The sequence below is a fragment of the Heptranchias perlo genome, unplaced genomic scaffold (assembly GCF_035084215.1).
Source record: "Heptranchias perlo isolate sHepPer1 unplaced genomic scaffold, sHepPer1.hap1 HAP1_SCAFFOLD_54, whole genome shotgun sequence".
In the NCBI taxonomy this organism is placed as follows: domain Eukaryota; kingdom Metazoa; phylum Chordata; class Chondrichthyes; order Hexanchiformes; family Hexanchidae; genus Heptranchias; species Heptranchias perlo.
In genome coordinates this window covers 5,592,665-5,616,099 of record NW_027139559.1, presented here as the reverse complement: position 1 = coordinate 5,616,099, position 23,435 = coordinate 5,592,665, and the positions used below count along the sequence as shown (strand labels likewise).

The window sequence follows — 23,435 nt, the reverse complement described above, 5'->3', positions numbered from 1 at the left end:
CGACAGCAGACTGAGAGATGGAGGTTGAGGGATATTGTGAGAAGCTTGATAAGTGGGTTGAGAGGCATGGAGAGAAGGACTTAGTTGGGTTTGATGGATATGGTGAAAACTGGGAAGCTGGGGTTAGATGGAGAGTAAAGCTCCCTCAACAATGTCCCGTCAAACACTCACAGGGCAGGTACAGCACGAGTTAGATTACAGAGTAAATCTCCCTCTTCACTGCCCCATCAAACATTCACAGGGCATGTACAGTACGGGTTAAATCCAAAGTAAAACTGCCTCTAAACTGTCCCATCAAACACTCCAAGGGCAGCAGCACAGAGCGGCCGGGATATCACAGGATCATTGTCGGTGCAGCACAGGAGGAGGCCATTCAGCCCCTCGAGTCCGTTCAGCCATTCAATTAGATCTTGGCTGATCTGTACGTAGGAACAAATGGAAGCGATTCATCTGGTCGAGCCTGTACCATCATTCAACTATAAGGAACCGATCCCACCATCAAACTCACCATGGACGACTCTTCAGAATCGTTTTTTTTCTTGGACACACAAATCTCCATCAAAGACTGGCATCTCAGCACCTCACTCTACCGCAAGCCCACGGACAACCACACGAAGCGCCACCGATCCAGCTTCCACCCAAACTCCGTCAAAGAGGCAGGCACTGCGGATACACAGGATCTGCTCAGACGAGGAGGAACGCGATGGACACCTACAGACACTGAAAGACGCCCTCGTAAGAACGGGATATGACGCTAGACTTGTCGATCGACAGTTCCGACGGGCCACAGCGAAGAATCGCATAGACCTCCTCAGAAGAAAAACACGGGACGCAACCGACAGAGTACCCTTCGTCGTCCAGCACTTCCCCGGAGCGGAGAAACTTCGCCAAGTTCTCCACAGCCTTCAACACGTCCTCGATGACGGCGAACACCTCGCTAAGGCCATCCCCAAGCCTCCACTACTCGCCTTCAAACAGCCACCCAACCTCAAACAGACCATCGTTCGCAGCAAATTACCCAGCTTTCTGGAGAACAGCGTCCACGACACCACAACCCTGCCACGGCAACCTCTGCAAAACATGCCAGATCATCGACACAGATACCACCATCACACGAGAGGACACCACCCACCAGGTACATGGTTCATCCTCCTGTGACTCGGCCAACGTTGTCTACCTCATACTTTTCAGGAAAGGATGCCCCAGAGCATGGTACATTGGCGAGACCATGCAGACACTGCGACAACGGATGAACGGACACCGCACAACAATCGCCAGACAGGAGGGTTCCCTCCCAGTCGGGGAACACTTTAGCAGTCAAGGACATTCAGCCACCGATCTTCGGGTAAACATTCTCCAAGGCGGCCTTGGAGACACACGACAACGCAAAATCGTCGAGCAGAAATTGATAGCCAAGTTCCGCACCCATGAGGACGGCCTCAACCGGGATCTTGGGTTCATGTCACGCTACACGTAACCCCACCAGCGGGAAAAAAAAGTTATCTGTTTTTAATACAACTGGACATTCTCTCTTCTCTCTCTCTGCCTTTCGGGTCTCTTTCTCTTCTTGTCTGTGTAATTTGACCCTTGTGTATTCAGTATACTGGGACATACTGTTTTCCGTGGCTAACCTGTCTGAACACCAACGACACCTTTGAATCCCAGCTTAATATAAGATATGCGATTTGAGAACCTCTCATTCACTCACTCACCTGACGAAAGAGATAATCTCCGAAAGCTTGTGATTTTCAAATAAAACTGTTGGACGATAACCTGGTGTTGTAAGATTCCTTTCATTTTTCCACCCCAGTCCATCACCGGCATCTCCACATCATCATTCAACTAGTTCCTCGCTGATCTGTACCTCAGCTCCATTTACCCGTCTTTTCTCCACACCCTCAGACAACCTGAACCAACAAAAATCTCTCGATCTCAGTGCTGATATTTTCATTACATGGAGTCACCACAGCCTTTTCGGGGAGAGAGTTCTAGATTTCACGGAAAAACAGTGCCCGTGACAAAAGCTGCTCTCGGTCTACAAACCGCCTCCTCAATGTACCCGGTTTACTGGACGGGCAGAGAAATTGAGGAGCAGCAGATCCTTACAATTCCTGCGTTTAGCTCTAACACTAAACAGCAACTCCCCAATGTTAGAGAAAGAGTTTTCATTCGACATTCTAATTCCCTTGTATTTGAAATGTGCTGTTGAGAATACAGCACGTGCAGACAAAGGGACAGGCAGAAATGCAGATTTGGCAAATAACAATGCAAAATAGATCCTCACAAATTAAACACATTGTGCAAGGAAATGGGGAAAATGATAAACAGTAACGATAATAATGAAAATAACGATAATAATCCTCATCATCGTCATATTGGAATTAATCCAGAAGAAGAATTAATTGTGGGGAATTTCCGAGGAACGAGTTAAATCATTGGTCAGAGCGCAGTTGATCAGCATCGCCTCAAGATTTCGGCCACCGAGATGCACCGGTAGCTTCCAAAAGCCGTTTTATTTCCTTCTTTCTGAATCCAAACAGTGGGAATTAAGTCACCGGTACAAAATGTCCTGCCCGTGCACCCAGATCGACAATGTTGAAATCGCACAGTCAGGAAGACAAGGAATGTGTGTGTTTATATCAAGTCTGTTCTGGGACTGTTAGAAATGGTCGGATGTAAAACAGTTCCGGCCCATGCAGAACACGTTATCAACCAGTGTGAAAACCGACCACAGCAGGACTGGAACCTGCAATCTTCTGATGACATCACGATGAAGAGCGAAATCAGATGCCTTTTTTATTAGACCACGATCACCAAATGATCTAAAACCCGGAACCGTGTTCATTAAAGCCTTTACTTCTCTCTGTCTCTTGCTTTCACTTTGTTGATGTTGTTCATTTAATTGATTATCTCTTCTTTTACCAAGTTGGCCCTTCGGCTTCCGAAATCGAAATAAATCTTTCAGAAAACTGACAACTGAACTTCCGCTCGGTCTCCGAGAAATTTACAATCAAAATAAACTATGTTCAAATAATTGATCGAAATGATTAGCCGCCAAACCGAACCTCTTCCACACTCAGTCCGTAAAATAGAGAAGAAAAGACAAATTGGTGAACTGAAAATCTATACTGAGAGCAACACAGAGCAGAGTGAGCGAACATAATTTAGTGCGGGCCCCGAGGGGCCGAATGGCCTCTTCCTGTTCTGTACAATACGAACATTCTCTAATTCCACTGGGCGTGATTACTATTTTCTGATTTTCATTTGGTATTAAATATGAACGCAGTGTATTTGTGAGAGTGTGTGAGTGTGGTGGGGGTCCCGGAACCTCGGGGTAATGGGTTCGATTCAGATCTGGCGCTCAGTGTTAATATGTGTATTCTCACTGTTTCATAGTTAAATCGCGGGTTTCTTGCTCTGCACTCAACACATGCCCTGTAATGTGTGTTTAATTTCGACAGGGAATGTTTTGCGAGATTGATAATATTCAACTCGCGGGAAATAAATAAAATGGGAAAGAATAGTTTTTGCCAAAATGAGAGGGCACGCAATTGGAGCGAGCCATTTGACTTGGGTTGAACATTAGTTGGGATTTAGGAGGCAGAGAGTGGGGATAAAGTTTAGGTATTCTGATTGGCGGGATGTGACAGTGATGTTCCCCAGAGTTCTGTTCTGGGGCTTCAACTCTCCACCATATTTATAATGACTGCGATGAAGGAATACAGGGTTGGATATCCAAGTTTGCAGGTGTGACTAAGTGAGGACGGACAGTAAGTGAAAAGGGGAGCAGGAAGTTGCAAAGGCGCATAGACAGATTAAGAGAATGGACAAAACTATGGTAAATAGAGTTCAAAGTGGGCAAGTGAGAGGTCATCAACTTTGGACACATAAATCGGCGAATTTTCTGAATGGTTAGAAGCTAGGGATTGTAGAGGAGCACAGAGATTTGGGAGTCCAAGCACATAAATCATTGAAAGGCAGGTAGAGAAAGCAATTAAAAAGTCTTGTGGTATGTTGGCCTTTATCTCAAGGGGGCTGGAATACAAAGGTGATGAAGTGAAGGTTGAATTCTATACAGCCTTGTTCACAGCCCATTCAGCGAACTGTGTTCAGCACAACGCCTCAGAAAGGATATTTTGGCTTTGGAAGGGATGCAGTGCAGATTCACCAGAATGATACCTGTCTGGGAGGGTTAGTTTTGAGAGCAGTTTGCATAAATATAACTTGTAATCACTTGAGTATAGGAGATCGAGGGATGGTCTGATCGAGCTTTTAAAATGATAAACGATTCAATCGGGTAGACACAGAGAAACTATTTTCTTTGGTGGGGTAATCAAGAACAAGGGGACACAAACTTAAATTAATTCGAGCCCTTTCAGTCGCGAAATCAGGAAGCATTTTTTTGCACGAAGGTCAGTGGAAATTTGAAACTCTTTGTCCCAAAGGCTGTGGCGACTGGGGGTCAACTGCAGTTTTTAGCACTGAGATAGATAGATTTCTGTTAGTTAGGGGTATCAAGGGATCGGGAGCAAAGGTGGGAAAATGGATTTAAGGCGCAGATCAGCCACGATCGAACTGACTGATAGAACAGGCCAGACGGGTTGAATGGCCTCCTCCTGTTCCTAATGTTGCTATTGTCCTTGGCGTGAGCTATTATAATACCACAGGATACAACAAAGTTAAACTCTCTGGAATGGATAATAATAGAAAATAATGAACGGAGCAGAAACTGGAATCCCCACCGTAGCCCACAGAATCCTGGGGATGTGGATTTCAGTCGAGCTTCTGCTTCATACTTGTGACAACCTATTCCAATATTGTCCAGGTCGCGATACCTCGGGTAGCGCTCATCAAACAGAAAGCTGTCAGTTTTATCATCATCTGTAACCTTTAAAGATTCTTCATGTCAGTGAAACGGAGGTTATTTCAAGCCCTTGTCTATGGTTACATTACTCCACCTGAGGTGTTCGGGCAAAGCCCGATGTTTTCCCGTCCGAAATACATAAATCCCTAATTCAATGACAAGCCTGAGCGCCCACATTCAAACAGATGGAGAAATGGTGCAAGACGGTGGGCTTCAGATTCTTGGGGCATTGGGATCAGTTCTTGGGCAGGAGGGATCTGTTCAAAATGGACTTGTTGCACCTCAATAGAGCTGGGACCAATGTCCTCGCGAGGAGGCTAACTAATGCAGCGGGGGAGCGTTTTAATCAAATTGGCAGCGGGATGAGCACCAGAAGGAAACAATGGAGAGGAGAAACGAAGTACACAGAGGACTGGGATGGTCAAATAACACGACAGTAAAAGAGAGTTCAGAAATAGGAGGGATCAGACAGGGGCAAATCCAAAGTAGTCTAAGATGAGTTTGGAGTGCATATGCCTAAATGCACGTAACGTGGCAAACCAGGTTGGTGAGCTGCAGGCTCAAGTCGCCAAATGGTTCTATGATATAGTGGTAATAACAGAAACCTTGCTCAAAGAAGGTGAGGATTGGGTGCTTAATATTCTTGGCCACATGGCATTCAGGAAAGATAGGGAAGGGAAGAAAAGAGGGGCAGCATTGATCGAATATACTATTATAGCACTGGAAAGGGATGATGTAGTGGAGAGGTCCAAGACAGAATCTATTAGTTTAGAATTAAGATACAGCAGAAAAGCTATTACGCAACTGGATGTATACTGTAGGCCAACAAATAGTGGGAAGGAGATAGAGGAGCAAAATTGTGGGCAAATTACGGAAAGTTGCAAGAACTATAGAGTGGTGATAATGGGGGATTCAATTATCCCAATATAGAATGGGATATTAAAGAGTTTCAAGGGCAAAGTGGGGAAGGAGTTCATGAAATGTGTACAAGAGAACTTTATGGGACACTGTGTTTCTCGCCCAACGAGTAGGGAAACAATGCTGGGTCTAGTTCTGCGGAATGAAATTGGGCAGGTGGAGCATGTTTCAGTGGGGCAGAATTTGCCGAACACTGATCATAATATCATTAGGTTTACAATAGTTATGGGAAAGGTCAAGAAGGAGTTGGTTTCCGGTACAGAGTAGACACATCACTGCGAGGTTCTAAGGAAGGGCATGGAAAGCGAGAGGTCCCCGCAAGGCTAATGATACTGAGAATAAAATGAAACAGAAAAAGGAGGCTTATGAGAAATGTAAGGTTCGTAAAACAGTAGAGAACTAGGCTGAATACAGAAAATACAGAGGAGATCTAAAAAAGGGAATAAGAGGGGTAAAGAGAACATGAGAATAGATTAGTGGCTCACATAAATGGAAGACAAAATTCTCTTATAATCGTATCAATAGTAAAAGAGTAGTAAATGAAGAATCGGACTGATTAGGGACAATAAAAGAAGGTCTTCTTGTGGAGACAGATGGCGTGGCTGAGGCACTAAATGAATACTTGAGATCTGTCACACGTCTGTTCAGAAAGTGTAAAGAAGGCAATTAGAGGCCAGTCAGCCGAACATCGGCGGTGAGGAAACATTTAGGGAGAATAATCTGGGAAAAACTTAATTATCACTTGGAAAAGTACGGGTAAATATGATAAAGTCAGCACGGATTTGTTGAAGGAAAATCGTGTTTGACTAACTTGATTGAGTTTTTTCATGACAAAGCGGAGAGGGTTGATGAGCGTGGTGCAGTTGATGTTGTGTAAATGGACTTTAGAAGGGGATTTGATAAAGTACCATATAATAGACTTATAACCAAAATTAAAGCCCGTGGGACTAAAGGGACAGTTGCAGCGGCAGAGTGTCGTGGTGAACGGTTGTTTTTCAGACTTGTGGGAAGTATACAGTGGTGTTCCCCAGAGGTTAGTATTGGGACCACAGATCTTTTTGATATATGTTAATGACCTGGACATCGGTGTGGATGGTATAATTTCAAAGTTTGCAGATGACACGTAAATATAGTAAACAATGTGGAGGATAACAACAGGCGTCAGGAGGACATAGACAGATTGGTGAAATGGGCAGACACATGGCAGATTAAATTTAACACAGAGAAGCGTGAATGGATACATTTTGGAAGGAAGAATGAGGAGAGGTAATAAAAACTAAATGGTACAATTTCAAAGAGGTGAAGGAACAGAGAGAGCTGGAGGTGCATATACTTGCAGAACGAGTTGAACAGGCCGTTAAAAAGCTATGTGATCCTGGGCTTTATTAACAGAAGCATAGAGTTCAAAAGTAAGGAAGTCATACCAAACTTTCAGAAAACTCCGGTAATGTTTTCAATTCTGGGCGCCACACTTTTGGAAAGATGTCAAGGCCTTAGAGAGGGTTTAGAAGAGATTTAGTAGATACTAGGGATGACGAAATTCAGTTTTATGTGGAGATTGGGGAAGCTGGGTTGTACTCCGTGGAACAGAAAAGGTTCAGGGAAGCTTTGACAGAGGTGTTCAAAATCATGAACGGTTTTGATCGAGTAAATAAGGAGAAACTGTTTCCATTGGGAGAAGGGTTGGTAACCGAAGGACACAGATACACAGATTTAAGGTGATCAGCAAAAGAGCCAGAGGCGACATGAGGCAACATTTTTTTTTACACAGCGAGTTTTAATGGTCTTAAATGCACTGCTTGAAAGGAAGCAGGTTCAATAGTAACTTTCAAAAGGGGAATTGGATGAATACTTGAAATGAAAACATATAGAGAGTTACGGGGAAAGAGCAGGGTAATGGGAATAATTGTATAGCTCTTTGAACGAGCAGGCACAGGAACAATAGGCCGAATGGCCTCCTCCTGCGTTGAAACATACTGTGATAATATGATGCTATGTGTTTTCATCGCGCAGCAGTGTAAACCCTTGAAGGATTCTTGAGAATTCTTGGCATTGAGTTGTTGCATCGACAGGAGTGAACCGCGTCATCTAACAGAACAGAAACTGAACCTCCTTCTGTTTAACGTGTTGCAGTGATGCAGTCAGAGTCCGGCTTTCAGTGTATTGTTGGATTGAAACGTGAAAGAAATATTACTTCAAACTTTGGGCTATATCATTTCAAAACACTTGCAATATCCTTTGGAATTAATTAGTGCAGCACACACATTACAGTGAAGGGAATTGCGTGCTGTTCGAATGACTGGAAGTAATGACAATGCTGCTGCTGTTCCCCGATCCCACTGGAGGTTTCCCTCGATTATAAATAATGATTTTCTCTTAATCTCTTATCTCACAGAGTCATTTGGAGCCGTGTGTCCAGCGTCAAGATTCACCATCACTTCTCAGACAGAATGAGAGTTCCATTCGCCGCGTATCCATTTACCGTGTTACCGCCAATTATACAGACAGTAATGATTTACTATCCGATTATAGCAGCCATTGGAGTCCCCGGTAAGTTATTATATTCATTTCGTAAATCTATGATTCAGAATTTCAACGTATTATTGCTCTTATCTCGGTAACTGTCCTTATTTCACTGTGTTATTTCCAAGTTATTTCAATGCAGAAATTCAGTGACTGGACTTCCCGCTTTATCTTGTTCCTTGACTGCTCATTCTATTGACATTCTAATGTTGTTGTTCATCTGCGTCAAAAGCTGCAGTTTATTTTCTTCATCAAATGTCTTTCAAATTGATGTATTTTAAATGAGAATCCTTGCATTATGGGATATCGTGGATATACTGAGATTTCAAGTTATTTCCCGTGTTCCCAACAGACTGCCTCTCCTCTCCTCCGTCCCATGATCTAACACGTGGTAATATCCGTTCAATACCTGAATATGTAACAGTGAATCCGGACAATCAGGACTGGGATTTGTTCACTGCCATTATTCAGAATTTTCCGCCTGTTTTCGGTCTTTTCCTACCAAAGTGTTGATATTATTCCTGGTGATCACAATCCATTTCGAGGGTGGGTTTGTGCTCCATGCGGAACACGGAGTCCCACCCTGATCTTCTCCCATGACGGGTTATCAGCCTGTTCTCAGCCATCTCTTCACCAATCGGACCGGCATTTTGCTGCCTTCAGCCGGTGGGAGACAGCTGGTTTCGGACACACCCCTTGCTGTAACGATACAGGTGAGACTGGGAATCCAATGCAGTGGGAGAGCGTTTGAAACCGCGGAGCGGCGCTCGGTGAAACTGTTCTGGATTTGTTCCAATTTGGGAAACCGGTTTCGGCTTTCACCATCCGTATTTTACCCATAGCATCGATTCGATGCCGGGTGATGGCCCCTTTATACTAACCGGACAGTTTTTTTCATTGGATCACTCACTTGCAGGTTGATACAACTCCTGCTGCACTTTTAGCAAATCTGTCCGCCCGGTCAAAACGCTGCTTGATACAAATTCACCTTTAATATCACTCAGATCCTTAGAGTTAGAAGATAGTTCTGATCACATTTACCCAACCTGTCCCCATATCCCTTCATCACTCTTCCTCCATCCACCTATCCAATCTACTTTAAATCATGGCATATTTTCTGCCCCGACCATCATTCCAGGAACTGAATTTCACCGCCTCCCAACTCTTCTTGTAAAGACATTTCTCCAGCTCTATGTTCCAAATGTATCTTGTATCTATGGAACCTCATTCCTGACCCCCTCATCTGTTGGAAACATTCTGCTTCTAATTACCTTCTCACATCCTTGCATAATTTCAAACAATCCCATATTATCGCCCTGTAATCTCAGTCTATGTTACACTGCTCGACCTCACATTTACCGTTTATTATGACATGTTCCAGTTTATGAAACAGGTGGATTTTAACTTTTTCTGTAGCACGGACTCAAATTTCATGTTTCAGTTGGAAAATGGAAATTTCACATTTTACTGAATTCCAATCACAGGGTGATATTAAACCCTGGCACCTTCCACCTTTATTTTAAGAAGAAATGTGATCGGAATCAACCACTAATATTTCGGCTGTTCGATTGTGAAACTCTGTAAAGTCTATTTAAAGATGTTGCTCAGTAAGAACTGAGTGAAGTGAGTTGCCTGACTTCCCGCTGACTGTCACCAATCTCAGTGTCAATGCAGCCTAATGCTCCCACTGGATGAATCGCGGCTGTATTAATCAGGGTTTCTCTGAATATATCAACTCACAGGGTCAGTTGTAGCTCGGTGTTCCGCACCCAGAGTCACCATCAATTCTCACACACGAATGAAGTTCAATTGATTGTATATCCGTTCGCCGTGTTCCAGTTCTCCAGGTGGTGTTTGGTGTTCCCGATAACTGATTCCAAACAATTACTTATTTTGTGAATCAGAGTTTAACTGTATCACTGATCTTCTCATGTGTCCGATAAATTGCTATTTTTTTCTGAAGCATTTGTGTTTCTGTTTCTCTCTCAATATCAAAATTTCATTGAGTATCAAATCTGTGTTTTCCTCCACCTTCCTTGTGTGATATGTTCATTGAGATCATAATGTCATTGTAATGTCTAGTAAAAGCTTCAAACGGTTATCTTCATTGAAGGTGCTGTCAGCTGATGTAATTTTAACTGAGAATATCTTCAGTTCAGGGTGAAATGTCATGTAACCAACCACCCCCCAACCCACCACCCCCCTCCCCAAGATATTTTCAAGTTGTGTTAGAATGTCAATTATTTCCGTGTTCTTGATCAGTTTTCGCACAAGCGAGTGCCCAGAATTGGAGTTAAACTTGTGAACTGAGTCGGTAATTTGTTGTGAGGAAGGAGACAGAGAATAGGGATCGATGATCGATGTTAACGGAATGTTGGCTTTTATCGCAAGGAGGTTTAATTGAAAAGTGTGGAAATGATACTTCAGTTGTAAGATCCTTGGTCAGACACTATCTGGAGTACTGTTTTTAGATTTGGGCACAGAATCTCAGGATGATATATTGGCATTGGAGGGGATGCAGCACAGATTCACCAAAATGATACCGGGGCTTAAAGGGTTCAATTATGAAGCCGGGTCGCATCAGCGTGATTGTATTCCCGTGAGTTTAGATGGTTGAAGGATGATCTAATCTAAGTATTTAAAATGATAAAGGGATTCAATCAGGTAGATGCAGAGAAACAATTTACTACGGTGGGGTCCAGAAGAAGAGATTAAATTTAACATTGGAGCTCGGCCATTTTTGAGTGAAATAAGGAAACACTTTTTCACAGGAAGGATTCCGGAAATCTGGAAATGATCACTGAGATCCATAGATTAGTGTTGGGTCAGGGCACCACACGGACTGGAGCGGTTCAAGAAGGCGGCTCACCACCACCTTGTCAAGGGCAATTAGGGATGGGCAATAAATGCTGGCCTTGCCAGCGACGCCCACATCACGTGAACGAATAAAAAAATGGAGATCGGGTACAAGTCTGCCCTGATCCAATTCAATGGCGGAACAGACTCAAAGGGCTGAATGACCTACTCCTGTTCCTATGTCCTTTGGCAGCAAGAATAGCAAAGCAGTATATTATTTAAATCGAGAGAGATTGCAGAACTCTGAAATGCAGAGGGATCTGGGTGTCCCAGTACACAGCAAGTTAGGATGCAGGTACAGCAAGTGATTAAGAAGGCAGATTGAATGTTATCATTTATTGCAAGGGGAATGGAATATAAAAGTAGAGATATTTTGCTATAGTTGTAGATGGCAGTGGTGATACCACAACTAGGATACTGTGTGCAGTTTTGGTCTCCTTAAGGACATAAGAAAGGACATAATTGCTTAAGACGCGTTTCAGAGAAGGTTCACTCGACTGATTCCAGGAATGTGGGGGCTATCTTATGAGGGAAGATTGGACAAGTTGGGTCTGTAATCATTGAAGTTTAGAAGAATGAGAGGTGATCTTTTTAAACATATAGCATCCAGAGGGGACTTGAAGGGGTAGATGCTGAGAGGACGTTTCCCTTTGAGGGAGAGAATAGAACTCGGGGCCACAGTTTAAAAATAAGGGGTCTCCCATTTAAGACGGAGATGAGGAGAATTTGTTTCTCTCAGAGGGTCGTGAGTCTGTGGAACTCCCTTCCCCGGAGAGTGTTGGAGGCAGAGTTATTGAATACTTTTAAGGTTGAGTTAGATAAATTCCTGATTAACAAGAGAGTCAAAGGTTATAGTAGGTAGACGGCAAAGTAGGATGGAGGTCATAATCAGATCAGCCACGATCTTATCAAATGAAAGAGCAGGCTCGAAGGGCAGAATGGCCTACTCCTGCTCTTAATTCGTATGTTCGTATGTCCATTTCCAGAGTAACTGAAACCTCTACAGGTACAAATTATTTCCTGTGTTAATCTTGCAGACCTTAGAGTTTCCAGTGAATCATTGTGACCGGTTCCTGTTTGTATAAATCCAGGTCTCACTGTATCACTGCTGCTCTTGCGTATCTGGTAACTTGCTCTATTTGTCCTGAAGTGATTCTTTTGCTGATTTCGGTCGAGTGTCAGAAATTCAGTGAATATCACGACTTCCCTTTCCTCCATCTGCCTTGTTCGATGTGTTTATTGATATAATATTGCTCTTTTAATCTCCAACTAAATATCCTGTTATTTTATGCTTTGAATTTTTCAAGGTGATCAGGTTCTAAGTGAGAATATGAGCAGCATTCACCCAGTGGGATGTTGTTAGTTTATGAAGTGGTTCCAGTTAATCTGTGGCAGCGAAGGGGCTTCTGGCCAATGTTCTCCAGCTGACTGTCTCTGGTTATTTCTCTCCCTCGCCTTAAAGTGTAACAGATAGTAACTGTAGTTCAATGCAAAGTGAAATGTTTTGAATTCACATTCAGTTATAGTGGAAGGTATGCTGCCAAACGGAAGTAGGTATCTGCCGACAGACATCGAAGTCCCAGATTAACACTGATAGAGGGTAACTTACAAGTGTTGTATTGCACTGTATTTCTAGGAAATTAAATGAACAGCATCATGTGGGAGTTTGTGGAGACCAGAGAGATCCCAGGCAATCACATCTATGGTAAGTGTCTACAGTTCAAGGAACTTCGGCTTGGAGATGTTGAGCTGGAGTCCGAGCTGCAGACACTGCAATGTATCAGGGATGGGTGTTAACTGGACAATTTGATCCAGGAGGTACTCACACCCCTTAGATTAGGTAATAGTTTAGATTCATCCAGTATTCAGGGACAGGAAGGTGTGACTGCGAGCCAGGCGGGTATGGGGACCCAGGATCTAGTGAATGACGAGCCACAGCCCTTGAGCTCATCTAACAAGTACGAGGTTCTTGCAACCTGTATGGATGAGAGCAAAGACTGCAAGGAGGATGTGCAAACTGACCACATTACTGTAGTACAGGAGGAGTCGGGAGAGTAAAAGGAAATATGGTAGTGGTCGGGGATACTTTATTCAAGGGGATAGACACTGTTCTCTGCAGTCGCAACCGAGATTCCCGTACGCTGTGTTGCCTGCCCTGTGCCAAGGTTAAGGATATCTGCTCTCGGCTGGAGAAGAACTTGGGGCATGTGGGGGTGGATTCAGTAATCGGGGAACATGTCGGAACCAACGACATAGGTTGAACTAAGAAGGAGGCTCTGCTGAAACAGTTTGAGGAGCTCGGGTCTCAATTAACAAGCAGAATCTCAAGGGTAATAATCCCTGCATTACTACCTGAGCCACGCGCAAATTGACATAGGGACAAACAGATCAAAGACTTAAATGCGTGGCTCAAAGATTGGTGTGGGACACAGGGGTTTCGATTCATGGGACACTGGCACCAGTACTGGGGAAAGAGTGAGATGTTCCATCTGGACGGTCTCCACTTAAACCGGGCTGGGACAAGTGTCCTGGTGAGTTCAATAACTAGGGCTTTTGATAAGGCTTTAAACTAAAAAGGAGGGGTCAGGTGAGGGGAAATTTGGAAATGTAATGAAAGTCAAGGCAACACAGCAGTGTAGTGATTTGGGTAAAGATGAACAGAGTGTGGAAGGAAAGGACAGAGAGTTTAACGCTAATAGTGCATCAGCAAATAAGGTCAAAGCAGAGAAAATGATAAATGGAGATAAATGGCTTTGACCTAATTGCCATTAGAGAGGCATCGTTGCAAGGTGACTAAGATTGGCAATTAAATATCCCAGGGAACTTGACGTTCCAAAAAGACAGGCAGCGTTGAAAATGAAGGGATGCAGCCCTGATGATAAAGGATGCCATAAGGACACTGGAGAGAAAGGATCGTGGCTCAGAAGAACAGGAAATAGAATCAGTCCGGGTAGAAATAAGAACGAACAACGAGCTGAAAACACTGATGAGAGTAGTTTGTAGGCCTCCTAATGGTAGCTATACCGTTGGACAAAGTATTTTTAAAGATATAATACGTGCTTGTCGCAACGATAATGCAATAATCTTGGGGGACTTTAATCTAAATATAAACTCGACAAATCAAATTGGCAAAGGTAGTCTGGAGGACGAGTTCATGGAATGCATTCGAGAGAGTTTCCTAGAACAATCCGTCTTGGAACCAACCAGGTAACAGGCTATTTTCGACCTTATACTGTGTAATGAGACAGGATTAATTAGTAATCTCACAGCAAAAGATCCCCAGATGATGAGTGATGAAAATATGCAAGAATTTCACATTGAGTTCAGATTGACGTACTTTAGTCAGAAACTAGAGTATTAAACTTAAATAAAGCCAATTACATGGCTATGGGGGCGAGTTGGCAAAGGTCGACTGGGAAATTAGATTAAAGGGAATGACGGTAGATAAACAATGGCAAACATTGAAAGAAGTATTTAAACATTATCAACGAATGTACTTTCCACTGAGAAATCAAAACTCCACGGGAAAAGTGATTTATCTGTGGCTAACTAAAGAAGATCAGGATAGTATTAAATTAAAATAATAGACCGGTAATAGTGCCAAGAAGAGGAGTAAGCCTGAGGATTGGGAAAGTTTCAGAAACCAAATAAATGATATAAAGGGAGAAAATAGGATATGAAATTAAAGTAGCAAAAAATATGAAAGCTTCTACAAGTGTCTAAAATGATAGAGAGTTGCAAAAGTAAACATTGGTCCCATTAGAGGCTGAGACAGAAAAAAAGATATAATTGGGAATAAGGAAATGGCAGAGGCGATAAACAAATATTTTCTATCTGCCTTCACAATAGAAGACACACAACATACCAAGAATAGTGGGGAACCAAGTGTCTAATGAGAATGAGGAACTTAAGGTAATTAACATCAGTAGAGAAAATGTACCGGAGAAACGAATGGGATCAAAAGCCAATAAATTCCCTCGACCTGATGGCGTACATTCCAGCGTTCTACAAGAGGTAGCTTCAGAGATAGTGGGTGCATTGGTTGCCATCTTCAAAAAGTCCCCAGATTCTAGAACGATCCCAACGGATTGGAAGGCTGCAAATGTATCCCCGCTATTCAAGAAAGGAGGGAGAGAGAAAACAAGGAACTTCAGACCAGTGAGCCTGACATCAATCGTCGGGAAAATGCTGGATTCCATTATTAAGGAAGTGGCAACAGGGCACTTCGAAAGTCATAATATTATTAGGCAGAGTCAATACGGTTTTATGAAAGTGAAATTGTATTTGAATAAAAATATTTGAGTTTTTTTCAGGATGTAACTAGCAGGGCAGATAGAGGGCGAACAATGGAAGTAGTATATTTGGATTTTCAAAAGGCATTCGATAAGGTTCCATCTCAAAAGTTGTTACACAAGATAAGGGCTCATGGGTTGGGGGTAATATATTAGCATGGAGAGAGGATTGGTTAACAGACAGAAAGCAGAGAGTAGGGATAAACGGGTCATTTTCAGGTTGGCAGTCTGTCACTAGCGGGGTGCTGCAAGGATCTGTGCTTGGGCCTCAGCTGTTTACAATCTATATTCGTAACTTAGAAGAAGGGAACGAGCGTAATGTATCCAAGTTTGCTGATCATGCAAAACTAGGTCGGAAAGTAAGCTGTGAGGAGGACTCAAAGAGTCTGCAAAGGGATATATGCAGGTTTAGTAAGTGGGCCAAAAGGTGGCAGATGGAGTATAATGACGGAAAATGTGAAGTTACTTACTTTGCTAACATAGAATAGTTTTTAAATGATGAGAATTTATTAAATGTTGGTATTCAGAGAGATTTGTGTGTCCTCGTACATGAAACGCAAAAAAGTTAGCATGTTGGTACAGCAAGCAATTTGGAAGGAAAATTGCATGTTGGCCTTTAATGCAAGGTGGTTGGAGTAAAAGGCGAAGGAAGTCTTACTACAATTGTACAGGGCTTTAGTGAGACCTCAACTGGAGCAATGTGTACAGTTTTGGTCTCCTTATCGAAGGAAGGAAACACTTGCCTTAGAGGCGGTGCCAAAAAGGTTCACTAGATTGATTCCTGGGATGAGAGGGCTGTCCTCTTAGGAGAGATTGGGTTGAATGCTGATCTAATTGAAACAGATAAGATTCTCAGGGCGCTTGACAGGGTAGATGCTGGGAGGTTGTTTCCCCTCGCTGGAGAGCCGAGAACTATGGGGCATTGTCTTAAATATAATTTAGGACAGAGTTGGGGAGGAATTTCTTCACTCAGAGGGTTGTGAATCTTTGGAATTCTCTACCCCAGAGGGCTGTGGAAGCTGCCTCGTGGAATATATTCAAGGCTGAGATCGATAGATTTCTGGATTCCCGGGGAATCAAAGGATATGGGGATGGGGCAGGAAAATGGAGTTTAGGTCGAAGATTAGCCATGATCTTATTGAATAGTGGAGCAGGCTCAAGGGGCTGCAAGGCCTACTCGTGCGCCTATTTCTTACGTTCTTATGTTCTAACTTTGTAGTAGGTAGGTCGCTGTTAACACGATTGGTTCTCAAGGATTTGGTGAAACCAGTGTGGTGATGTAATATATTCCGAGCTGCATTCGTGCACAAAAAACAGTTATGGCCTATGGCCGCAAATGATTAGAATTGTGCAGTCAGTTATAAAACACATTAAAACGTTAATATTCGGGACATTGGACCAGCAGTGAACCGTGAGACACTTAGCCAATTTCGTATCTACCACCCTTTGAACCCCGTGGTCTTCCATTTTGTTAAGAAGTCTATTATGTGATACTTTATTCAACAACTTTTGAAATTCCAAACACAACATCAACCGCACGACCTTCATCACCCCTCTCCGTTACTTAATCAAAGAACTCAACCAAGTTAGTAAAACACGATTTTTATTGAACAAATCCGTGCCGGCTGTCATTTATTAACCCCTATTTTCCTTGTGCCAATCATTCTTTCCCCGAATTATTGTTTCTTAAATTCTCCCCACCGACGTTAGCCTGACTGGGCTGCAGTTGTTGGATTTATCCCTGGTTTACTAAATCATTAAAAACTGCTCAAGTTGTTAAGTGGAGAGGACTCAGTTAGGGTGCACTGAATCTTTCATCCACATCAATCAATCTTTGCACCTCAGGCAATCCAGGTGGTCATTTGTGTACACATGAAATGTTATGGAGTGCTCGCACTCAGACCTGGGACAATCCATTCCGTTTAATATGCCACCGAAAGTTCAACAACTGCAACTCTGTAATTGTGCACATTATAAAGCCATCTTGGTTGGATTGAGTTAGGGTTTCACCTTGTCCACCGCACGAACGTTCTGAGAGTTAATTGGCTTGGTGATCCGTTCGCTACTCTTCCATCAGGTGACGCTATCCTACCGACAATCCGCTCAAAGAACTTGGAGGTTGAGCAGAGAAGGCTCTTCGGCCGTAAACGCGCTGCAACATTATGGCACATGGAGTTTAATGTGGTCAAGAGTGAGGATATCCACTTTAGACCTAAGAAAGATAAATCGAAGGAGATTCTGAATGGTGAGCAAAGAGGAAATGTGGAGACGAGCAATTAGATTCGGGAGATCAAGTACACAGATCTTTGAAAGCGAGTGGACAGGTGAAAAAACAATCAAGAAGGCTAATGGATTGTTCGTCTTCATCTCAAGCGGGCTGGATTACAAAGGGTGGGGGGAAGTATGTGTTCAGTTTTGGGCACTCTTCCTCAGGAATGATATAATGGACTTGGAGGGGAAACAACGTATATTCACTGGAATGACTCCGGGGCTTAGAGATTTAAATTTCGAGGACAGGTTGCATAAACTTGGCCTGTGTTCCCTTCAATATAGAAGATTGAGTGTGATCCGCTTGAGGCATTTAGCATGTTAAAATAATTCGACAGGGTAGTTACAGAAAAAAAATATTTCTTCTGTTGGGGGAATCAACACGACACATTATGGTCTCAGTCAATTTGAGGCAAGTTGAAATCTCCACTTACTATAGTTGGCCCCTCACCAGTTGCCATCCTTATCTCATCCCATAGTTTTGGATCATGGCTTTCACCCCGATATGGTGCTCTGTGGTATGACCCCAGTAACAGTTTATCTATGTGACCATCTATTAAATCTACCCAAAGTGAGTCTGTGTCCGCCCTTTCCTTTTATATATCCTCTCTGACTTGTGCTTCAATCCTGGAGTTTATATATATTGCAACACCTTCTCACTCTCTCCTGACACGGTCTACTCTAAACAGTTTATAACCTACCAGTTATGTATTCCATTGATTGGAATCTTTCCATCCTGTCTCTGCAATGCTATTCATGTCCAATCTACCAACCGCAGCAATACCTTTCAGGTCACACATCTTATTTATCAGAGTTCTTCCATCAACACAAGCTCAGCTTTTTTAGCTTTTTCTATATTTTTAGCTTTCCCGTTAGTTTATCAACAGTTTAACTGTGTTTACCTCCGACTACTGGAATTGGTCATTGAACTTTGATTTGTGTTTTCACTGGTAAACCTAGAAGTTTGCTCCAATCGGGAGGGATATTTTCTTTCAATTACTGCAAACACTCCCGCATCTAGTTTGAACCTTACCCCATCATTCCAGCTCTCTTACCTCCAGCCCCAACCACCCCCCAACCCCGTTGAACAGGTGGAGGCCATACGATTTGTAAAAGCTCCCCCTGTTGCAAAAGGAGTACCACTGTTTGAGGAACCGAAATCCTGAGTCGCTGCATCAGAGCCCTCGCCACGCGTTGGTGCCTAATTACCCTCAGTCTCTCTTCACTAGCAAGTGGCTCATATTTGCCGAAGTGCTCAGTCACTCTGTCCCTAATAACAGAGTCCAGTAATTTTCCCACAACGGACTTTAGACCGACAGGCATTTTGCTACATGATTTCTCTCTCCTGCCCTTATTAAATAATGGAGAGTTTATTGTAATTTTCCAATCCAACGACACAATTCCAGAATCATGAGATTTTAGAAGACTATTTATTAACGCAGCTGCAATTTCCTCAACTAGGCCATGGAGACAAATTCTTCATAACGCTCATTTGTCGGAGTGATGTTACAGATGCATTCAAATCAGTATGACGTTCCCAGCGAGGCTTTCTGAAGCTGAATCTCGGCAGGTACTTTGTTTCCCTTGGTTGAACTGCAGCCTCTATTATCTCTTGCACTGGTCTATGCTGCGATCTGATGGTCCGAGTGAACTGCAGTCTCCATATTCACTTGCACTGGTCTATACTGTGATCCGGGGACCAGCGGGTTGAACTGCAGTCTCTATTTTCACTTGCTCTGGTCCATTCTGCGATCTCGGGATCGCTGCCATCACCTCCACCTGAGGGCGGGATTGTGCCCCTTGTTGCATCCTGTAATTTGGAAGGTACATTTGATTTTTGGGACAATAGAGCAAGATAAAGTTGTCTGTTGCTGCTCATTTCTCACCTTTTGCCCCTTGTGGTCATTGTTGGAGTTTCCCCAGATGGTGTTGGCCTGTTGAAGTTGCCTTTGAGAAGACATGGGTTTTGCAGTGAGGGAAAGTCTGTTGACCATGTGACCGGTTCACCTGGGGGTTTGAAAAACGAAAGTGCCGCATCTTGGTCGAGTTCAAACTTAACAAGTCCCCTTGTATGGTGGTGTTTGACAGCAGAATTATGCTGCAATTTTTTTCACAACCTTTGAGAATAAAATCTGACAACTCCGACCATTTCCTATCACCACCTGGTCCACTCACTCCTCCTGCTCACGGATCCAAACCCAGACAGTTGAGCTCACCCTTAATGGTCCCCATTTTGTATTGACCTCATTTCGGGCTGGCTTCATTTTCATTGCTCCGCACTGATCAATTATCTCCCAATTTATAGTTCACTATTTATTACTTATCAGCAAAATATATGTTTACGTTTTCTTTCCATTATGTGATTTGATCTTCCGAATTACTGCTCATTGTAATCATTAATAACATATGACCTCGCTTTGTTTTTGCTGATTTTAATCAGTGGCCATAAACTTCCTGGGTGCTGCGCTGGCTTTACATTGCTCCTCTGGCGAAGTTACGGCGTCAGAGCGGGAGCAGTTCCGAGTAAATTCTCAGAGAATGTCTTTGATTCATTTCTTCCTCTTTACTCGGAATATTTATTTGTCATTATTTAATCAGCAAACTCATATACTCTCATAAGCTGTATGTTTCACACAAAATACTGTGGAACTCACTCCTTTGCTGTAACCTGATGCGTGATTCACTGTTTTTGTTTCTTTCCCTTTTACAGCTAACGTGATGACGATTGTAATCCTGTCTCGGGGAAAGTGCGGTCTCTCGAAATGTGTCACTCGCTACCTGGTGGCCATGGCAGCGGCGGATCTATTGGTCATTATCAATGACGTGGTACTGTTTCGGATCAAGGAGTTATATTTCCCGACTAGCTTCCTGTTCCTCACCCCAGTGTGCTCTTTCCAAATTACCCTTAACCATGCTGTCTCAGACATCTCTGTCTGGTTAACAGTCGCTTTCACTTTTGATCGTTTTATAACCATTTGTTGCCAGAAGCTGAGGACGAAATATTGCACCGAGAAAACTGCAGCCGCGGTTATAGGAACGTTGTGTCCGCTGTTCTGTTTAAAAAACATCCCCTGGTACTTTGCATTTGAACCCTCCATTACATTGGACAACGTAGCTTGGGACTATCGTGTAAAACCAGACTTTTATACTTCAGCTGCATGGGTAGCATTTACATGGATTCACCGCTGTTTGACTCCACTGCTCCCAATATTCCTGATATTGCTGCTCAATTCTGTTACTGTCGGAAACATTTTGGCGGCCAGTAGAGTCCGCAGGAGGCTTCGGGCCAGCAAGAGTGATGCGAATCACAATGATCCGGAGATGGAGAACCGAAGAAAATCCATCATCTTACTGTTTGCGATATCCGGCAATTTCATACTGCTATGGATGACGTATATTTTATTTTTCCTATCAGTGCGAATTACAAACCGTTATTATTCCACAGGTTTCAATGACACGATGTTTATCGCAGATCAAACCAGCTACATGCTCCTGCTGTTGAGCTGCTGCACAAACACGTGTATTTATGCAGTGACCCAGTATAAATTCAGAGAGGAGCTGAAGAATGGGGTGAAATATCCTCTCAAATTAATATTTAAATTAGTTAAACGAGGACAAGAGCGGCAGAATTCCCAGCATTAGAACTGTATTCCGTCTCATATCCCATCCTGTGCTCCTCGATTGGTTTAGCGGATCCCAACAGGCGGGCTCTGATTCCCGACGTTTCCCAAACACAACACTGGGAAATATGTGACAAAGACCGCATGTTCTATACATAGGAACATAGGAACAGGAGGAGGTCATTCAGTCCCTCGAGCCTGTTCCGGCATTCAATGAGATCAGGGCTGATCTGTATCCTAACTCCATTTACCCGCCTTGGCTCTATAACCCTTAATATCCTTTGTGGCTAAAATCTATCGATCTCAGGTTTAAAGTTATTAATTAAGCGAATAACTATTGATTTTAGTGCGAGATATTTCCACACTTCGACCACCCCTTTCCTAAATTCTCTACTGAATGACCTGACTCTGATTCTAAGGTTATGCCCCCTTGTCATAGATTCCTACAGCAGCGAAAAATGTTTCTCTCGATCTACTGCATCAATTCCTTTCAAAATCCGAAAACAAAACAATCAAATCACCACTTAACCTTCTGCGCCTGCGTGAGAGCTCAAAGAGGATCTGCCAACATATCGCCTGTGCGAGAGTCCCAGTTCCCCCTCCCTATATAAACTCTCTGATGTTGCTTTACTCTGTATGCACAACCTCCCTTAGACTCATTATCGTTTTATTTCTTAAATGCTCCTAACAACGCTTGCTGCGTTCCTTTAAGTTGATCACATATTTTTGTCTCCAACCAAACCTTTTGAATTATGTTCTTTTCATAACTCGCATTTTGTTCCTTTTTGTCACCCAGTAACATTGATAACGTATCCCCTTTTTAACATGTTATTAGCTCAGACCTCTCTGTTTATTCATGGATCTCTTGGTTTGCAAAACCCAATTGTTTCATATTGGGAGAATGTTTAAGTTGCACCTCACTCATGTCTTATTGAACCTTTACCAATCTGTGTTCACATTTATCTCCTGAAAATGCCACCGCAGAGTTTATAACCATTTATTTAATCTTATTTTGTCACAACCTCCCTGATTATTCCTGGAATCTCTGTCAGTGATGTGAACCATTCAGCCTTTAACCTGTTCTTTATCCATTTGGTATTTAGCCGGACCCACAGCTGGACCCGTTCAATTTGCTTTCATTCCAGCCGATGAAAAGGGGCCAGTTCCACCATCAAGCGGGTCATTTCCTGTTAAGCATCATTATCTTCAAAACCCCCTTTCTTTGCAAAGAATGATGGGATCATTGGGTGTTACAGGATAATTTAACCAGCCAATCTCCGCCGGTGTGTTTCCCGCTTGATAGTGGAACTGGCCCCATTTGATCGGCTGGAATGAAAGCAAATTGAACGGGTCCAGCTGTGTGGCCGGCTAAATACCGGATTGATAAAGAACAGGGTAAAGGCTGAATGAGTCACATCACTGACAGAGATTCCAGGGATAATCAGGGAGGTTGTAACAAAATAAGATTAAATAAATGGTTATAAACTCTGCGGTGGCATTTTCAGGAGATAAATGTGAACACAGATTGGTAAAGGTTCAATAAGACATGAGTGAGGTACAACTTAAACATTCTCCCAATAGGAAACAATTGAGTTTTGCAAACCAAGAGATCCGTGAATAAACAGAGAGGTCTGAGCTAATAACATGTTAAAAAGGGGATACGTTATCAATGTTACTTGGTAACAAAATGGAACAAAATGCGAGTGATGAAAAGAACAGAATTCAAAAGGTTTGGTTGGAGAAAAAATATGTGATCAACTTAAAGGAACGCAGCAAGCGTTGTTAGGAGCATTTAAGAAATAAAACGATAATGAGTCCGCTGTCTATTGTCGTCCTGTTCTCCCGTTCGCTCCTTTTAACATTTATTCCATTAAATTGTCAGCCTTGGCTCAGCGGTTGAATTCTCGATTCTGAGCCAGACGGTTATTGTGTCAAACCGCAATCCAGAGATTCGAGCAGATAATCGAGGCTGATACTTCAGTGCAGTACTGCCTACAATGCTGCCTATCTTTTCGCCATCGGCAAATTTGGATATGTGGCTCTGTATCCCGTCATTTAAATCCTTAACAAATGATCCCTGTGGGACACCATTAA

At 43.0% G+C, this 23,435-nt stretch overlaps 1 protein-coding gene across 1 annotated transcript; it reads left to right on the top strand.

Moving 5' to 3' along the window:
* The first annotated feature begins 509 nt into the window (after nt 1-509).
* Nucleotides 510-21,363, top strand: LOC137315194 (uncharacterized). The gene is made up of 5 exons (XM_067980073.1): nt 510-735; nt 6,782-6,905; nt 8,178-8,332; nt 17,531-17,698; nt 20,432-21,363. The coding sequence occupies exons 1-5, from the start codon at nt 510-512 to the stop codon at nt 21,361-21,363; spliced, it is 1,605 nt and encodes a 534-aa protein (XP_067836174.1).
* The last annotated feature ends 2,072 nt before the right edge of the window (nt 21,364-23,435 follow it).

Bases quoted from the DNA above. Each gene is read 5' to 3' on its own strand.
- LOC137315194 (XM_067980073.1), top strand. From the start codon at position 510: ATGGACGACTCTTCAGAATCGTTTTTTTTCTTGGACACACAAATCTCC. The intron at 736-6,781 runs GTAAGAACGGGA...GTTGTTTTTCAG, and splicing joins AGACACTGAAAGACGCCCTC to ACTTGTGGGAAGTATACAGT. The intron at 8,333-17,530 runs GTAAGTTATTAT...CTCTTCCATCAG, and splicing joins AGCAGCCATTGGAGTCCCCG to GTGACGCTATCCTACCGACA.